The sequence below is a fragment of the Heterocephalus glaber genome, unplaced genomic scaffold, assembly GCF_053883595.1.
Source record: "Heterocephalus glaber isolate CG9 unplaced genomic scaffold, H.glaber_assembly_v1.0 deba00001479, whole genome shotgun sequence".
NCBI classification, from domain to species: Eukaryota; Metazoa; Chordata; class Mammalia; order Rodentia; family Bathyergidae; genus Heterocephalus; species Heterocephalus glaber.
In genome coordinates, this window is record NW_028258316.1 from 10,650,860 (window position 1) to 10,664,923 (window position 14,064).

The following is a 14,064-nucleotide window of genomic DNA, read 5'->3' on the forward strand; positions in this document are numbered from 1 at the left end:
CAAACGGGCTGTCTGATGTGCCCTTTCATGGTTCAGGGTGGGGGCACAGGCCTTCTGAGAGACGTGGATGCCTTCAGAGGGGAAGTAACTCAGAGGCAGGAGGCAGCCCTAATTCCTCTCCTGTCCCCAGCACCCTGGATGGGGCCTGACACATCACAAATAAAGAACATGGAGCAAAATCATCAGCAGGTGGATGTGGCTGCCAAGGAAACCGGGAGGGGTCCTGGGGCAGGCACTCGTCGTCGTCGGGCAGCTGGATCCCCTGCCCATGCTCCCTCAGTCAGCTTCCTATCTGTCCCCTCCCCAGATCCAAGCAGCCCATGAGTGAGTGGGCCCCAGCATGCGCTACCTCCAGCCTGACGTCACTGACCAGGCCACATGGGTAGTGGCAAGGGTGTGTCCCAGATGGTCTGATACCTGCAGCGGACACATGCTGCTCCGGTGCCCCTGAGCTGGAAAGTGAGCCCTACCCACGTGGGTGCTCCCCAAAGGCCGTGGAGCCAGGGAACAGAGGCTCACCTCGTAGAGCAGACAGCCCAGGGACCAGATGTCGGACTTGAAGTTGTAGCCGTTCTCATGGATCCTCTCTGGTGACATGTAGTACGGTGTCCCAACTGAAACACAGCAAGGTGTGGGACTTAGACCTGGGCCCAGGCCGGGGAAGGAGCACGGGGTATGGGGGTGGGGGTGGGTGGAGACCAGGCAAGAGGGCCAGGCAGATTGGAGGTATCCAGGCTATGCAGCCCTGGGATCTGGAAGTGGATTCCAAAGACTCACCCAGAGCTGAGCATCAGGGTGTGGCTGGGCATGGGAATAAGTAACCAGAGTCCTTTAAGGAGCCTGATCTGGAAGAGTCTAGATCAGGCTCTCAACAGGGAAAGGAAAGCAACCATGGCTGATGCTGACCAAGCCTTCCACACTGCCTCACTCACGTTCCTAACAGCCTGTGAGGCCGTGTCCTCATTTGACAGGTGGGGAAACTGAGGCTCGGTGAAGACGCTCGCATAAAAGCAGCAGGAATAGGTTCGACCCAAGATCCAGGAGCCCCAGAAAGTGAACGCTTAGCTACCATCCACAGCCAGCTCTGGTCCAGTCTTGGGGTTGCCTGAGAGTTTCATCTCCTGTGTGCCCATCTATCCACCCCCCTGTCCCGTCTGCCCACCAATGGATGCATCCATCCATCATGCATGCGTCCATCCATTAGTCTGTCCTTCTCTCCAGCTAGGTCCATCCATCCATCCATCCATCCATTCCCTGCTGCTCATCCATCTACCTTCATCCCTTGTTAAAAAGGGCTCCACGCTGCTGGGGCCTTGCTGGCGTGGACCCCTGGCGAGGTCAGAGCTGCCTTCCTGAAATGTCCAGGAGAAGCAGCTGAATACGGGTATCAGGAAAGGCTGGGTGGGCCTGTGGCCACAGTCAGGGGGAAGGGCTTAGTAAAGGTCTGGCGCCCCAGCCAGGCCTGGCATCAGAATCACCAGGTGGAGTTCGGACCCCTGCCCCTCTCGTGGGCTCCTGGGAGTTCCTGACCTATCTTCTAGATGCAGAGGAGCAGCTGAGCCCCACTCACTCCTTCAGTCAGCTTCATACGCTGGGACAAAACACCTGACCAACCCAGTGGAAAGGAGAGCTGTAATTCGGGCTCAGGGTCTCTGAGGTTTCAGACCGTGGGCTGCTGGCTCCAGGGCAGGACCATCTTGGAAGCCTTGAACGCCCTGCCCTTCCTGAGTCTGTACCCAGAACGCTCAGTCCATGGTGGCCAGAAGCAGAGAGACTGGAAGGGCCAGAGAGGAAGGGGCAAAGGACCCGAGTCCCCAGGCCACGTCCCATGACCCAGGTAGACACCCCCTGGAGTGTGCTTTACTGATCTAGACATTTCTCAAGCTGACAGTTGAGACTGTCACACTTGCCCACCCCCACAGTCTTTCAGACACTCAGTGGACATCTCTGGAACAAGCCCCGGTGCACTGGAAGTGTTAACTCCGGGACGTTTGGTTCACACCGCACCCGGCCCTGGGTCCTCGGGTCCCTGCCCCCGGCGCATTCTCCTCCCCAGCCGTGTCCCCTGGGTCGGTGCATCTTAGGGTGGGGTGCTCTGCCTCACCAGGGGCACCTGCCACTTGTGCCGGGGTGTATGAAGCTCTCCCCACTAGGCCAGCTTTGTGTAGGCCTAAGCCCCGCACACCTGGGTTTTCTGCCACCAACCAACGCTCAGGCGTGATGGAGCACAATGTGCCACTTGTGTGAGTTTTCAAGATGAAACAAGAGACTTCAAAGAAACCCTGCGCTTTCCGCGGGCCACTGAGGATGGCTCCCCAGCCCCCAGGGAAGTGGGACCTCCAAGGAAGCTGGGGGAAGCTGGCAGGAGGCAGCATCTGCACAGACAAAGGCACTGCCTGGGCACCTCTGTGGGCAGCACGGCTCGCCTGGTGCTGACCACCTCTCGGCGCCATGCCCAGAGCCTGTGCCACCCGGGCCTCAGTCCCTCCTCACAGCAGGGGATAGCGTTGTACACAGGAGAGAGGAGCCTTGCACGGCCGACCTTCTCCAGTCTGTACCCAGAACACACGATTTCAAACCCGGCAGATATCAGAGGAGGATGCGGGGCCTCAGAGGGGGAAGCTGATTAAAGTGCCCGCTTCCCTTCCCGGATGTGCCGCTCCTGTCAAAACAAACATTGCTGTGTTTTGAAATGCTCACGGTGCTGGAAACATGTTCATTAGATATGAAAAAGGAGGATTTCACATGAAGGAGAGGCTGGTGTCTGCAAGCTGCCCTTTTCCCAGAACGGCGCTTTTGAAATGGGCTGCAGAAATGAGCTGCAGCATCCGTGCGCCAGGCAGGGGTCCCAGCTGGGTGTCCCTGCTGGGCACTGGTCCCTCCCTACAGCCAAGGGTAAGACCTGGCGCTGGAGCCAGTGGGTGTGGCCACATCAGACGGTCCCTAGTGGAGATCAGACACCCTGCCCCAGCCTGTTTCCCCATCAATACAACAGTGTCCTCCCCCCGGCAGCTTGCTCTCTCTCTGGGACTCGGGCAGTGGTGCTCAGAGCTGTGTTTGGGTCCAGGTGAAGAGTACACTCGTTTCCTCCAAGGCAGGAGGTCCCCTAGGACAGAGGCCAGGTCAGCCTTCCCTGAAAGCAGCACTGGACCTGACACAAGTCTGCTGAATGAACGAGTGAATGAATCAACCAATGAATGAGCTCTACTTTGCAGTGTAGGACTAGTCTGACTCCTCACACGCTGCCTCCTAAGACCTTCCTCACCCCACTCTGGCCACAGCGCCTGTCTTTCTAGCAGTTAGTGCCCCTGAAAATGCCAGGAAGGTGGGTGGCAGAGCAGCCATGTTTGACCTCCCATGACCTCCCATCAGGCACCAGCTGAGAAGCATAGCTGAGCCTCAGGCCTGAGGTATGCCTGCTGACACAGGTGTACAGGCAGGCTTGTCCCTGGGTGTCTGTGCTGCTGGGATGGGACCGGGCAGTGGGAGGCCCAGGGCTGCATCTGCATGGGCCTCTGCCTTCGTGACATGCGTCCCTGGAGGTGTCTGGCCATGAGGACTCACTGCTCCTAGATGTAGACATGTCACAGTGCAGTGTGGCCAACGAGGGAGCAGCACTTGCCTGTGTGCAGGGCCCTGTGGGAGTGGCTCTGCCTGTTCCTTCACTAGGCCACCTAGCACTGCCCGTCACTGCCGAACACAGGGAAGGCTGCAGAACCGCATGTCCCCTGTGCCCACCCTGGGGCTAGAAAGTCAGCTCCGCAGGAGAAGGAAGCTGACAGCTGGTACCTGACTGGCTGCCCCCAACCGCCCTAGCTCCCCAGGCCCGAGTCCACGTGGCACCCTACTTGGCCCTGGGTGTGCGCTGGCCTCCCCTCCCACCCCGATCCCCACCAGCGGCCGCCCTGTCACTACTGCTGAACGAATGGCAGGGCCTGCCCTCCTGCTCTCCAGCCCCACAATTTGTCTTGCAGCTGCTGCCGTTGCTCGGAGCGAGACACTTGCTTGTAGCTTGTGAGCTGTGTATAGGCAAATCTTTCATTTTTCTTTCATTACGGCGGCGTGTACTGTCACTTAATTTTTATGTATGCAATCCTTCCTGACAAATATGATCTGCTGCCTGGTAATTCGTCTGACGCTCATTCTGTTCCGCGCTCTAATTACGGATCCTATTCCTGACACTGAGGCAGCCGCTCTGCCACTGCTGGGTACCGCACCTGTCAGCCCGACCATGGCACTGACTAATGCCCTTTCATGCCAGCCTCGTGTTAGCAAATACAGAAGCGGGAGGGGGCTGGGGCAGGGGAGGCAGAGGAGATGGGATTTCCATAAGCCTAGCTCCTGGGTCAGCAGCCTTAGGAAGTAAGGTGGTTGCCAGGGCAACCGGCTACCACCAAGGCATCAGCACATAGTAGGTGCACACCATACATGGTATATACATAATTCATACCCACATACAGGGTGTGAAGGGGCCCCTGCCCCATGGCCCTCCAGAGTCACCTTGCAATAGCAATCAGTTCAATCTCTAGCCCAACCCGATGTGTCTGTAGGACTCAGTCAGCTGTTGGCAGAGCCTCGCTGTGGATGGAGAGTTCCGGTTTCCAGGCTGCGGGTGTGCACTGTTATCAGCATGGAGACCGGGTGGGTGCAGGCAGGCTGTTGGTTCCCTGAACACGTCCATTGCACCAGGCCTAGCAAAGACCCCGTGCAGGCCCTAGCTCAGTGGTGTCTCTTGGACGCTGGGCACATGGCCCAGGGCAGGGACAATCCTTGTGAAGGGCTCTTTGCACCCATCATGTGGTCTGGTTGGCCATCCCGAGACCTCAGGAAAAGCCTGGCTTCCGGGGGTGGCCTTTTCCCAAGTTCCAATTCCTTCTCATTAATACAATAAGTGCACCAGCCCAAGTGGATAAAATTGCACTGTCGGAGGAGCCTGTATCTCCACCTGTCCCTAATGATGCAATCCTAACTGGCTCTGATGGAGCACCGGTCTTCTCCCCGGAACTTTGGCGGGCTCAGGCCTGATGAAGGCGCCCAGGAGGCAGCGTCGCACTCCCCTCTGACAGCGTCCCTCAAGAGCTCTGGCCTTCTTGAAGCCAGACAGCAGGGTAGGGCTGCAGTGCGCTTGTGCAAGGTCCTGGCTTGACCCCCAGCACTGCAAAAAAACCCAAAAACCCAAACCCAAAAACACCAAACTAGGTAAACAGCCCAACCAACCAGAACACTGTGTTTTTCAGAAGAAAAGTATCGGAAGGGACTGGGAAAGACAAGGTTTCCTTTCAGTGACAGCCAACGGCCGGAGTTCCCAGATGAACCCCAGACAGAGGCGCAACATCATCTTCCCAGGCCCCCGCCCAGCCTCTGGAAGAACCTCGGGCTCTGGCCCAAGCCGCTCAAGTTCCCATCCTGCCTCAGATCCCTGTGACCTCTTAAAAGTCACTCCAGCTCCTGTACTTCAGATTCTTCCAGACCCCATGGACCCCGAGGGCTACTGGCGAATGGAGCAGCCTCAAGTCCCACGGACAGACGGTCCTTGCACATCCTTCCCACTGCAGCCAAAAGAGGCACCTGGCCAGGTGTCCCCAGGCTTGGACAGGGACACAATCCTCCTCCACAGCTAGGAGCAGCTCTTACTTTGCTCCTAAGTGTGTGCCCTATGCTGAGGCTAAGGGGTCAGGACCTGAATGAACAGTGAGTTTCCACAGGAAAGAAGATGCTGCTGGCACACACAGCCTGCCACAGGCACCCAGGGGTCGGCGGACAGGGATACCCTGGTCTAAGCCATGGGGCTCCCTCTGGTTGCCCAGGGATGTGTCTGCCCAGGGCCAGGCAGCACGGGGGCTGCTAGGAACCGGCTCTGGGGAAGTGGGGTCTCTGGGGACCCCCACCCACCTTGTGTACTGCACAGGAGACCCCACTGCCGGTCCCACAGGGACTGACTCTTATATCCTAATCACCGTCCCAAGTCTCTCGGTGTTCTGTACCAGGCACCTGGACTCAGCTGCCATGGCTTCACCGGACCAGTCTCTCCCCGTGCCCAGCCCCTCCACCTTCCCCAAACTGCCAGGCCTGCTTAGCCCACCAAGCTCGGCACTCAAGGCCCTGCTCACCTTTCTTGCTACACCCAGCCACCACTCAGCCTGTTCCCTCACCAGTCCCCACCCCCACCAGCTGTCCCACCAGCTCCTGTTCAGCCCCATCCGCAGTCCAGCTACGAGGTCACCACCACTGGGTAAACAGCTGGATCTACAGTTTCAAAACCCGAAAATCAGGAGCCAGCTCAAATGTCCACCTGGGTGGAAGGGACCTTAGGGGGAGCAGCACGGAGCCCGGGAAGATGGAGCAACAGCACAGGACAAATCCTGCTGGCCTCCCTGGGGCAAGGCAAAGCCACCAGCCCCTCCAGCCTATTTTTCCCCTTGAGTCTGTTCTGAAAGGATGAGTAGACTCTGGGCTCAAAAAGGCATTTCCAGCCAGGTATGGTGGCACACACCTGGAATCCCAGCACTCAGGAGGCCGAGGCAGGAGGATCCCTGGGAGTTTGAAGCCAGCCTGGGCTACATAGTGAGTTCGAGGCCAGCGTGAACTACATGAAGAGACGCTTTCTTAAAAGAGCCAAAACAAAAAGATTTCCCTGCACTGAGTGGCTGAAGGGCCCACTGGATGTGGGCACCTCCTGGCACAGTTGCCAGGACTGCAGGGCTGCAGACAGACCGGCTCTCTTACCGAGGGAGTGTGCTGCCGTGGTCTCGGAGCTGAAGAAGCGGCCCAGGCCGAGGTCACCGAGCTTCACGATGCCCGTGGCCGTGATGAACACATTGGCAGGCTTGATGTCTGCAGGGGCAGGAGAAGGGTTGGTGTGGGGAGCGGTCTGGGAGGCCCTTTAAGGGGACAGTGCGGCCAACTCCTACTGAGAGGTCCAAACCCACAGGGAAGTTCCCTCCCCAGAGACTCTTCCGGGGCTCTGCCTAGCACCACTGCTCACCTGTAAAAGGGACCTGGCATCTCCTATCTCACGGGGCTGCTATGAGGTCCAGGAGGGCAAGGATTTGGTGTTCTTGTTCCCTGTTTTTACAGCTGCGTCCCTGTGCCTAGAATAGTGCCCAGCATACAGCAGGCTCTCAGTGGAAATTTTATAACCAGTGACAAAGCCGTCAGTGAGGTGACCCGCACTGTACCCCAGTGACTAGAGCAGCACCTCACAAACAGGTAACAGGAAAGTGCAGGGATGAAAGGAGAGATCAGTGAAGTGAGCTCCCCAACTTGGGGTGACATCAACTATTGGGAACCACTCCTTTGTAAGTGTCTCACCTCCTCTGCTCAGCCAAATCCTATGCAGACATCAAAGCTCACATGAAAGTTCCCTTCTCTGGGGAGAGCTCGCAGCAGCACTGGAACTGGCTATACCTGGACTACCTGTGCTGGCCCTGGGCTGGAACTGGGGACTAGACACTGAGGGTGGCCCCTTTCCTAGAGGTGGGGGCAGTTGCATGCTGGGGTTCCATGCCCCCAGTACAGGTGCATACCTCGGTGCATAATGCGGCGGGAATGCATGTGCTCCACGGCACTGCACAGCTGCACAAAGTACTTCCACACGGTCCTCTCAGGGATAAGCCGCTGCTGCTTCTTGAAGTACTGTGGGAATAGGATGGGCAGGTTTTGTGAGCGTCCTCCAGGCAGGGACTGCAGGGCGCTGCCCATACCTTCCTCAGCGGGCGCCTGAACGGAGAGGTTGTGCAGGCCCAGATCAGCCCCGGCTAAGCCTTGGGTGGGCGGTGGCAGGGGTTCCTCCCAGAGCAGCCTCTGGCCTGGTGAGGAGGCAGTGTGGGAGGAGGGACTGCACCACCCTCACCAGGTGCAGCCACCGTGCTGGGCCCCAAGTGGGCAGGACTGGGGGCACTTGACAGATGAGACGCCAAGGGCCACACAGCGAGGCACTGAGTCACAGCCAAGGGCCAGCTCTTTGGCCACTTCGCTGACACCAGCAGGCGGTGGGAACAACGGACCGAGCTCAGAGAGGTTCAGGAGTGGGCCAGAGGCTAGCAGCAGAGCTCTGGATCTGGGATCCGGTCTGGCTGCTTCAGGAAGTAAAACCTGGCCTTGAGGGGACCTCAGGGCAGACCGTCCTGGCACCCTGGCCATGCCAGGCCCCGAGGTGGGCTGGCCAGGTGACATTATGCTGTGATGTTACTCAGTCCTCATTACTGTGTTTATGCGGGCACAGGCACAGCCGAATGGTGACTTTCTAAATGTCACATCCTCTAAGCATTGCCTGACATTTAGAGGGAAGTTGTGGAGTCTCTGGTGGGTTCCAGGCGGTAAAGGCAGCTCAGCTCCGGGTGTCACCATGCCTCGTAAATAACACGGCACCCAGGCTGTAGTGGCGATCCTCGGCCTCTGGGGCTGCAGCAACTTCAAGGCCAGCAGGACAGCCTAGCAGAGGCCCTGGCAAGGCCTCTGTTCCCTGGGGACCCAGAGCCAGCTGGATTCCTAGCACAGCACACTGTGCTGGTGTGGACAGACAGGGACTCCGAGGTACAGGGCCCTGCCCGGGGTCATCCACGTTTGTGTCTGACGGGGCCCTGCCTGGCCTTGCCGGTGGGCACACGTGTGTCCTTGGTCACTGCTTGGGATCACCTCCTCCAGGGAGTCCCCCCTGCCTTCCCCAGCCCTGGACTTGGGCTTGTTCACAGGTTTGCCTTCCTGTGGGAATCTGGGCTCCCCCAGGACAGCGCCCTCCAGGTCCGGACATGGGGCTGGTACTTGCTGGGATGGTGGTGCATGTGCGTGCAGTGACAGAATGACATGGAAAGGAGAAACTAGCGGGGAGGGGGACATGATATAGCACATCTGCTCCCACCGGGAGCTCTGCTGAGATTAACATCCCTGCAAATGCATTAATATGTCAACAGAAATATAAAAGCAGGTGATAACAGCTCAGGCAATGCCACTTCCCGGCGACGCTGTATTCCTAGGGGCCAGATTTTGGAAGACCAAGTGCCGAACGATTGCTCAGTCCCCAGTGCCTGCTGGGAAGACAGAGAAGCCACGTCTGGCTGCTTCCAGGCATGGCTGGAGCAGGCAGGGGCTGCAGCAAGGCCAGGACTCCCTTGAGGACAGACCCGGGTTAGGGGTGGAAGGCCGTGGTCCTGCTGCCAGGCTCACTGGGAGCTGCTCCTGGGCCCTGGGCGGGGGACTGGGGGGAAGTTCCTAAGCAGTGGGGACACAGCAGGGCCCAACCTGGGTGACTAGGCCCCACCTGGGAGTGACGAACCTAGGCAGTGGCCACTGAGTGGAAACACAGATTCTCTCTTAGGGCTGGGGGTCACCCTGGGGCGATGTCCACTGAATCAACCCAGGCCAGGGAAAGCGACCTGGGCATAGATATGCTTCCTTCCCTATGTTGGGGACAGTCGCAGGTAGGTCTCTTAACCTCCCTGGGCTCAGTTCTCCCTTCTGCACGTGAGGCAGCCTGTGACACTTCTTGGGATCCTGTGGGCTGGGGTCTGCCCTCTGGATGGGCTGAGGCAGGTGGGGAGAAGCCTGATGACAGGAAGGCAACGAGACCCCAGCAATGAGGCTGGATCGGAGCTGAAAGGAGCAGCATCAGGCCAGCGCTGAGCCCAGCCAGTGGGGTGTGCACTGCCTGACTTGCCCGCACCCCGGCTCCCCACCTTGATCATCTGTGAGAGGTCGCCCGCGTCGGCCAGCTCCAGGACGATGTTCAGCTCATTGTCCTCGATGAACGAGTCCAGATACTTGATGATGTTCGGGTGGTTCAGTTGCTGTGCAGGAGAGAGAGACAGAGAAGTGGACCAGTAGCAGGAGGACTGGCCCAGCACCTGACTGGGAGCCTCAGGATGCCCAGGGCCAGCATGTGCCGGGGAGGCAGGTGTGGGGTGCCGTTATGAAAGCTGTTTGTCACTTGCAAGTCTCAGTTTCTTCACCTGAGAAACAGGCACGATGTTCTGAAGAGTGGCCTGAGGAGCAGAGGAAGTGAGGAATGGCACACGCCAGAGCTAAGCAGGACCCAAAGGACCCTGCCCCCGTGTGGTCAGCCCTGTCCCTACAACACTCACAGCCTGGATGTGTGTCTAGCTGCGCACTACCTGCATCCCTCCCCAGACTCTAGAAAAGGGAGGAGCCTGGGGGATATATCACAGAGCCACGTGACCCTCCTTTCATTCCTGCATTCCTCGACCAAGGTCCAGATGGGCACTGCCCTTAACCAAGGTCCCCAGGGGCCAGAGGCGGCCTCCGTCACTGGCCCAAACTCACGCCCGCTCCCCCAGGCTGACCCTGCTGTGCCCCAGGACCCACCGCCTGTTGGAGCGTTTGGGCCCCAGCTCTAGCCAAGCCCCAGTGGTCAGGAGGTGTCAATGGTCTCCAGGTGGCTCTGCCCCCCATTCATACCCTGCACCTGTGCTCCACCTCCTCTCCTGCCACCCTCAAGTCTGCCCACACTGCCATGTGTCACTGTGGCCTGCACACTTGGATTTTAAGTCCACTCTGGACTTAAATCAACTACCCCAGGACAGGGCCTGTGCCCCTGTCCCCTCCTGGGCTACTGTGTGCTCCTGCCTGTGCCTGGTTCACTTGAGTCAGGGAGAGGAAGTCCCCATCGCAGGAGGCTACTGCCACCAACGGTCCCTGTCCCCACCCAGCCCAAGCAGGGTTCTAGCAGGCACCCGTGACTGCTTCATGAATGTTCCTGGGAGCTGGGAGTGAGCAGAACAGGACAGGAGGTGCCCAGGAGCTGTCCTGCCCGACAGCAGGGGTCAAGGTGGTGGAGTTGGGGACAGCTCATGCCAAGACCCTGTGGCAGGAGGGGCCCAGCACATTGCAGTGGCCGACAGAGAGCTGCTTGGGAGCTCAAGTGTGGGTACACAGGCCTTCAAGATCCCCTGAGTGCTCCGGCCGCTCACCAGAGAATCAGGGAGCTCTAAGGCCTGCAAGGCTCCAAGGTACTTCCTCACTGGGTTTCTAGCCTTACAGTGCTGATCTGTAGGAACACATTATGTATACATCCTTTGTCAGACAAGGTGTCCCTGCTGTTTCTTCTCATCTTGCCTTTTCGCTTTTGGATGGTGGTTGTGATAAATGTAAACTATTCCTTTCGATGAAGTCTAATCGATCACTTTTCTCTTTATGGTTAAGTAATGTTCTTTGTGTCCTGCCTAAGACACCTGCGATTATCCTCAGGTTAAGAAGATTCCCTCGTTTTCTTCCTTGTTTGGTTTTTAGTAGGGTCTCGCTGCGTAGGGCACCCTGGCCTCTGGGAGCACAGGTGTGCACCACCACGCCAAGTGTGCCCCCCCATTTTCTGCTCCAGTCTTTACATCGTAGCTTTAGCTTTGACGTTTACCCTGTGATCTATTTCATATGAAGTTTCGTGTGTAGCGTGAAGCTCACCTCTCTGCACTGGGGATGCCCGGTTTTCCCAGCACCCGGAGTGTAAAGTCTTTCTTTTGTCTGCTGAATTGGCCTGGTGATTTTGTCAAAAACCACCTGGCCCTGGTTTTGTTTCTAGAAGGTTGCCTAGGAGGTAACACTGGCTAACCCAGCATTGGCCTGCAGTGCACATGACCGTTTGTAGGTGTCAGTCACTTACAAGAGCATTGAAGCCTTAAAACCCATAAAGTGCCTCCCCCAGTGTGGGCATGTTGCTATGGTGATGAAGCAGGACCCTGCTCCTTCCCCTTCTCTTGACTCAGCCTCAGTTCTTCCTGGGATCTTTGCACCCTCTCAGGGGGCTCCCCCAAACCCACCCTGACACCACGGTTTCTCAAACAACTTTGAAAAAAGCTAGAGAGGGGAACTAGGAGGTTTCAAGCCCTGGCCCCTGGGGCAGTACCTGACCTGGTAGGTCTGAGGCCAGGAGGTTTAGCTACCCAAACACCCTGTCAGTCCACAAAGGCTCAGGCAAAGGGGCCCCCAAGGTCAACTTGGCCAAATCCCCAAGGCCCAGGGAGGGGAAGGGGTTGGCCACAGATACAGCAAGCTGGGGCCAGGCTGAGCCTATAGCCTTGTCCACACAGCCTTCACTCCACACAGCCTCTCGGTGAGTCCAGGAGGGTCCAGGAGGGGACATGCTTGGGAGAGGGACATAGAAAGTGCTCCAAAGGTTTGATACGGTTGGGTTTTGTCTGGCTGCAGAGGGATGGACAGAAGGCCAAAGGAGTGGAGGGAGGCTGGGCCCATGGATGAAGGATCCCCCTTTCTTTGTTCTCAAAACCATGGCTCCTGCTAAGAAAGGCTGTACTTGCCCATAATCCCAGCTCTTGGGAGGCTGAGGCAGGAGGATCATGAGTTCAAAGCCAGCATGGGCTGCATAGCAAGTTCAAGGCCAGCCTATCCTACATAGTGAGACCCTATCTCAAAGGAGTCACTGCCTCTCCAGATGTAACCCAGAATGCGTGTCTGTGTGTGGTCTGTCTTCCCCGCAGGTGGCATCCGTGTGCAGCACTCAGTGGCGCTCAGAAAGCACGATGACACATGCCATTCCCATGCTTGGCAGCCACGTACCCCACTGGCCCATGCATTGGGAAGTTCTGGCTTTGGGGGGTCTTGGCACAAACAACAAGAACAACATTGGCCAGGGGCCCCTCAAGAGCCACATTTCCCTGTGTTTTGCAGGAAGCACCTCATGCCCTGCACATCCTGTTGACGTCCCAGGGCAGCCTGGGGAGTGGGAGCAGCACTCTGGGAAGGGGCTGGTGCGGCAGGCAGAGGTTATGACAGTCACAGCTGCAGCTGCCGTGGATGGTGCTGCTCCAGCCCCCAGGCAGTACACCGGACCTGGGACCCTTCTGAAGAGCACTGTGGCCTTCACACCCGCTTCTTATGGTGCTGGGATGAAACCCAGCTCCCCGTCTCTTCCCACATTCAAGCCGGCTATCCAGAGCCGTGCATCTGGTCTGCTGACATCTCCAGGCTGTGTCAGTCACCTCCCTCTCCTGGTCCCCTAGGGCAGGGCCATCTCGGCCATCTGGATGCGGGGACTGCGCCCTGGCCTCCAGGGCTGCCCAGGAAGCAGGTCCCTGGGCTCCATGCCAGCGGGCCCTTTCAGGCATGATTTATTTGATCCATTCCACCCTGTGAAACAAGTTGTCTCACCACTGAGCCAATGGGCAAACAGGCTCAGGGAGGTTGTCACTATTGAAGGTCACACAGCTTGGAAACGAAGAAGAGATCAGGACAGGAACTCAGGCCCCTGCACCTCCAAAGCCTGAACTTTTCCCCCTCTCAGCTCCTGAGACTGCTGAGACCCCAGGGAGAAACCAAACCCAGGTAGGGAGGAGTCCCCAGGAGAGAGCAGCCCAGTCCAGGGCTATGATCTCCAGGGAGGTGAGTGTGAAGGCCAGGGCCACACAGCGATGCCCACTACAGGGCACTCAGCCCTACCTGGGCCCTGGCACTGTCCAGTTGCCCAGAAAGGGCTCCTGCCTGCCCGCGATGCTTACCTTCAGAAGGCCGATCTCCTTGACACAGTCCTGCCTGGCCTTGGCGTCCATCATTTCAAAGATCTTGGGGAAGGAAGAGACAGAGTGGTTAAAACCAGCACCCACGGGTCCTGGCTCTGCCTCTCCTCTCAGGGGACTCCAGTGCGAACAAGTCCCTACTTGCCAAGTGCCCACTAGGAGCCCGGCACTGCCTTAACAGCATCACTCTGAACCCCGTGACTATGCCACAATGCAGGAGTGACCGTACCCAACTCACAGAGGAGGGGACCCAAACCCAGAAGATCCAGCAACTGGCTGAGGCCACCAAGCCTGACTCACGGTGCCGTCGTGTGAGCCCCGTGAGAGGGGGTGCAGCACTCAGCTCTGCGTCCTCCCAGCACCTGACTTGTGGGTGTAGAACAAAGGCAGACACCGCAGCCCCATCATGGCCCCAAAGAAGCAAGACAGAGCCAGGGAGCCCCCGGGAGATCAGAGCAGAGCACAGGCCCCGGACAGCGCCTTGAGGCACACACAGGTGGCACAGATCCACGGAGATGTGAGAGGCTTTCTCTCCCCGCTCCCGGGTCTGACCGTCTAAGCTGCCTCTGCCCAGCCTGTTCAC

General features: G+C 58.2%; 1 protein-coding gene across 5 annotated transcripts in view; it reads right to left on the minus strand.

Moving 5' to 3' along the window:
• Nek6 (NIMA related kinase 6) overlaps positions 1-14,064 on the minus strand; it is a 69,025-nt gene that overhangs the window by 8,460 nt on the left and 46,501 nt on the right. For all 5 annotated transcript variants that reach the window (XM_087183219.1, XM_004849399.4, XM_087183221.1 and 2 more), the window contains exons 4-8: positions 13,464-13,526; positions 9,675-9,785; positions 7,527-7,635; positions 6,727-6,834; positions 520-614 (exon numbers count right to left, since the gene is read on the minus strand). In XM_087183219.1, the coding sequence (XP_087039345.1) occupies positions 520-614; positions 6,727-6,834; positions 7,527-7,635; positions 9,675-9,785; positions 13,464-13,526 (486 nt within the window). The remainder of the gene's footprint in view (positions 1-519; positions 615-6,726; positions 6,835-7,526; positions 7,636-9,674; positions 9,786-13,463; positions 13,527-14,064) is intronic.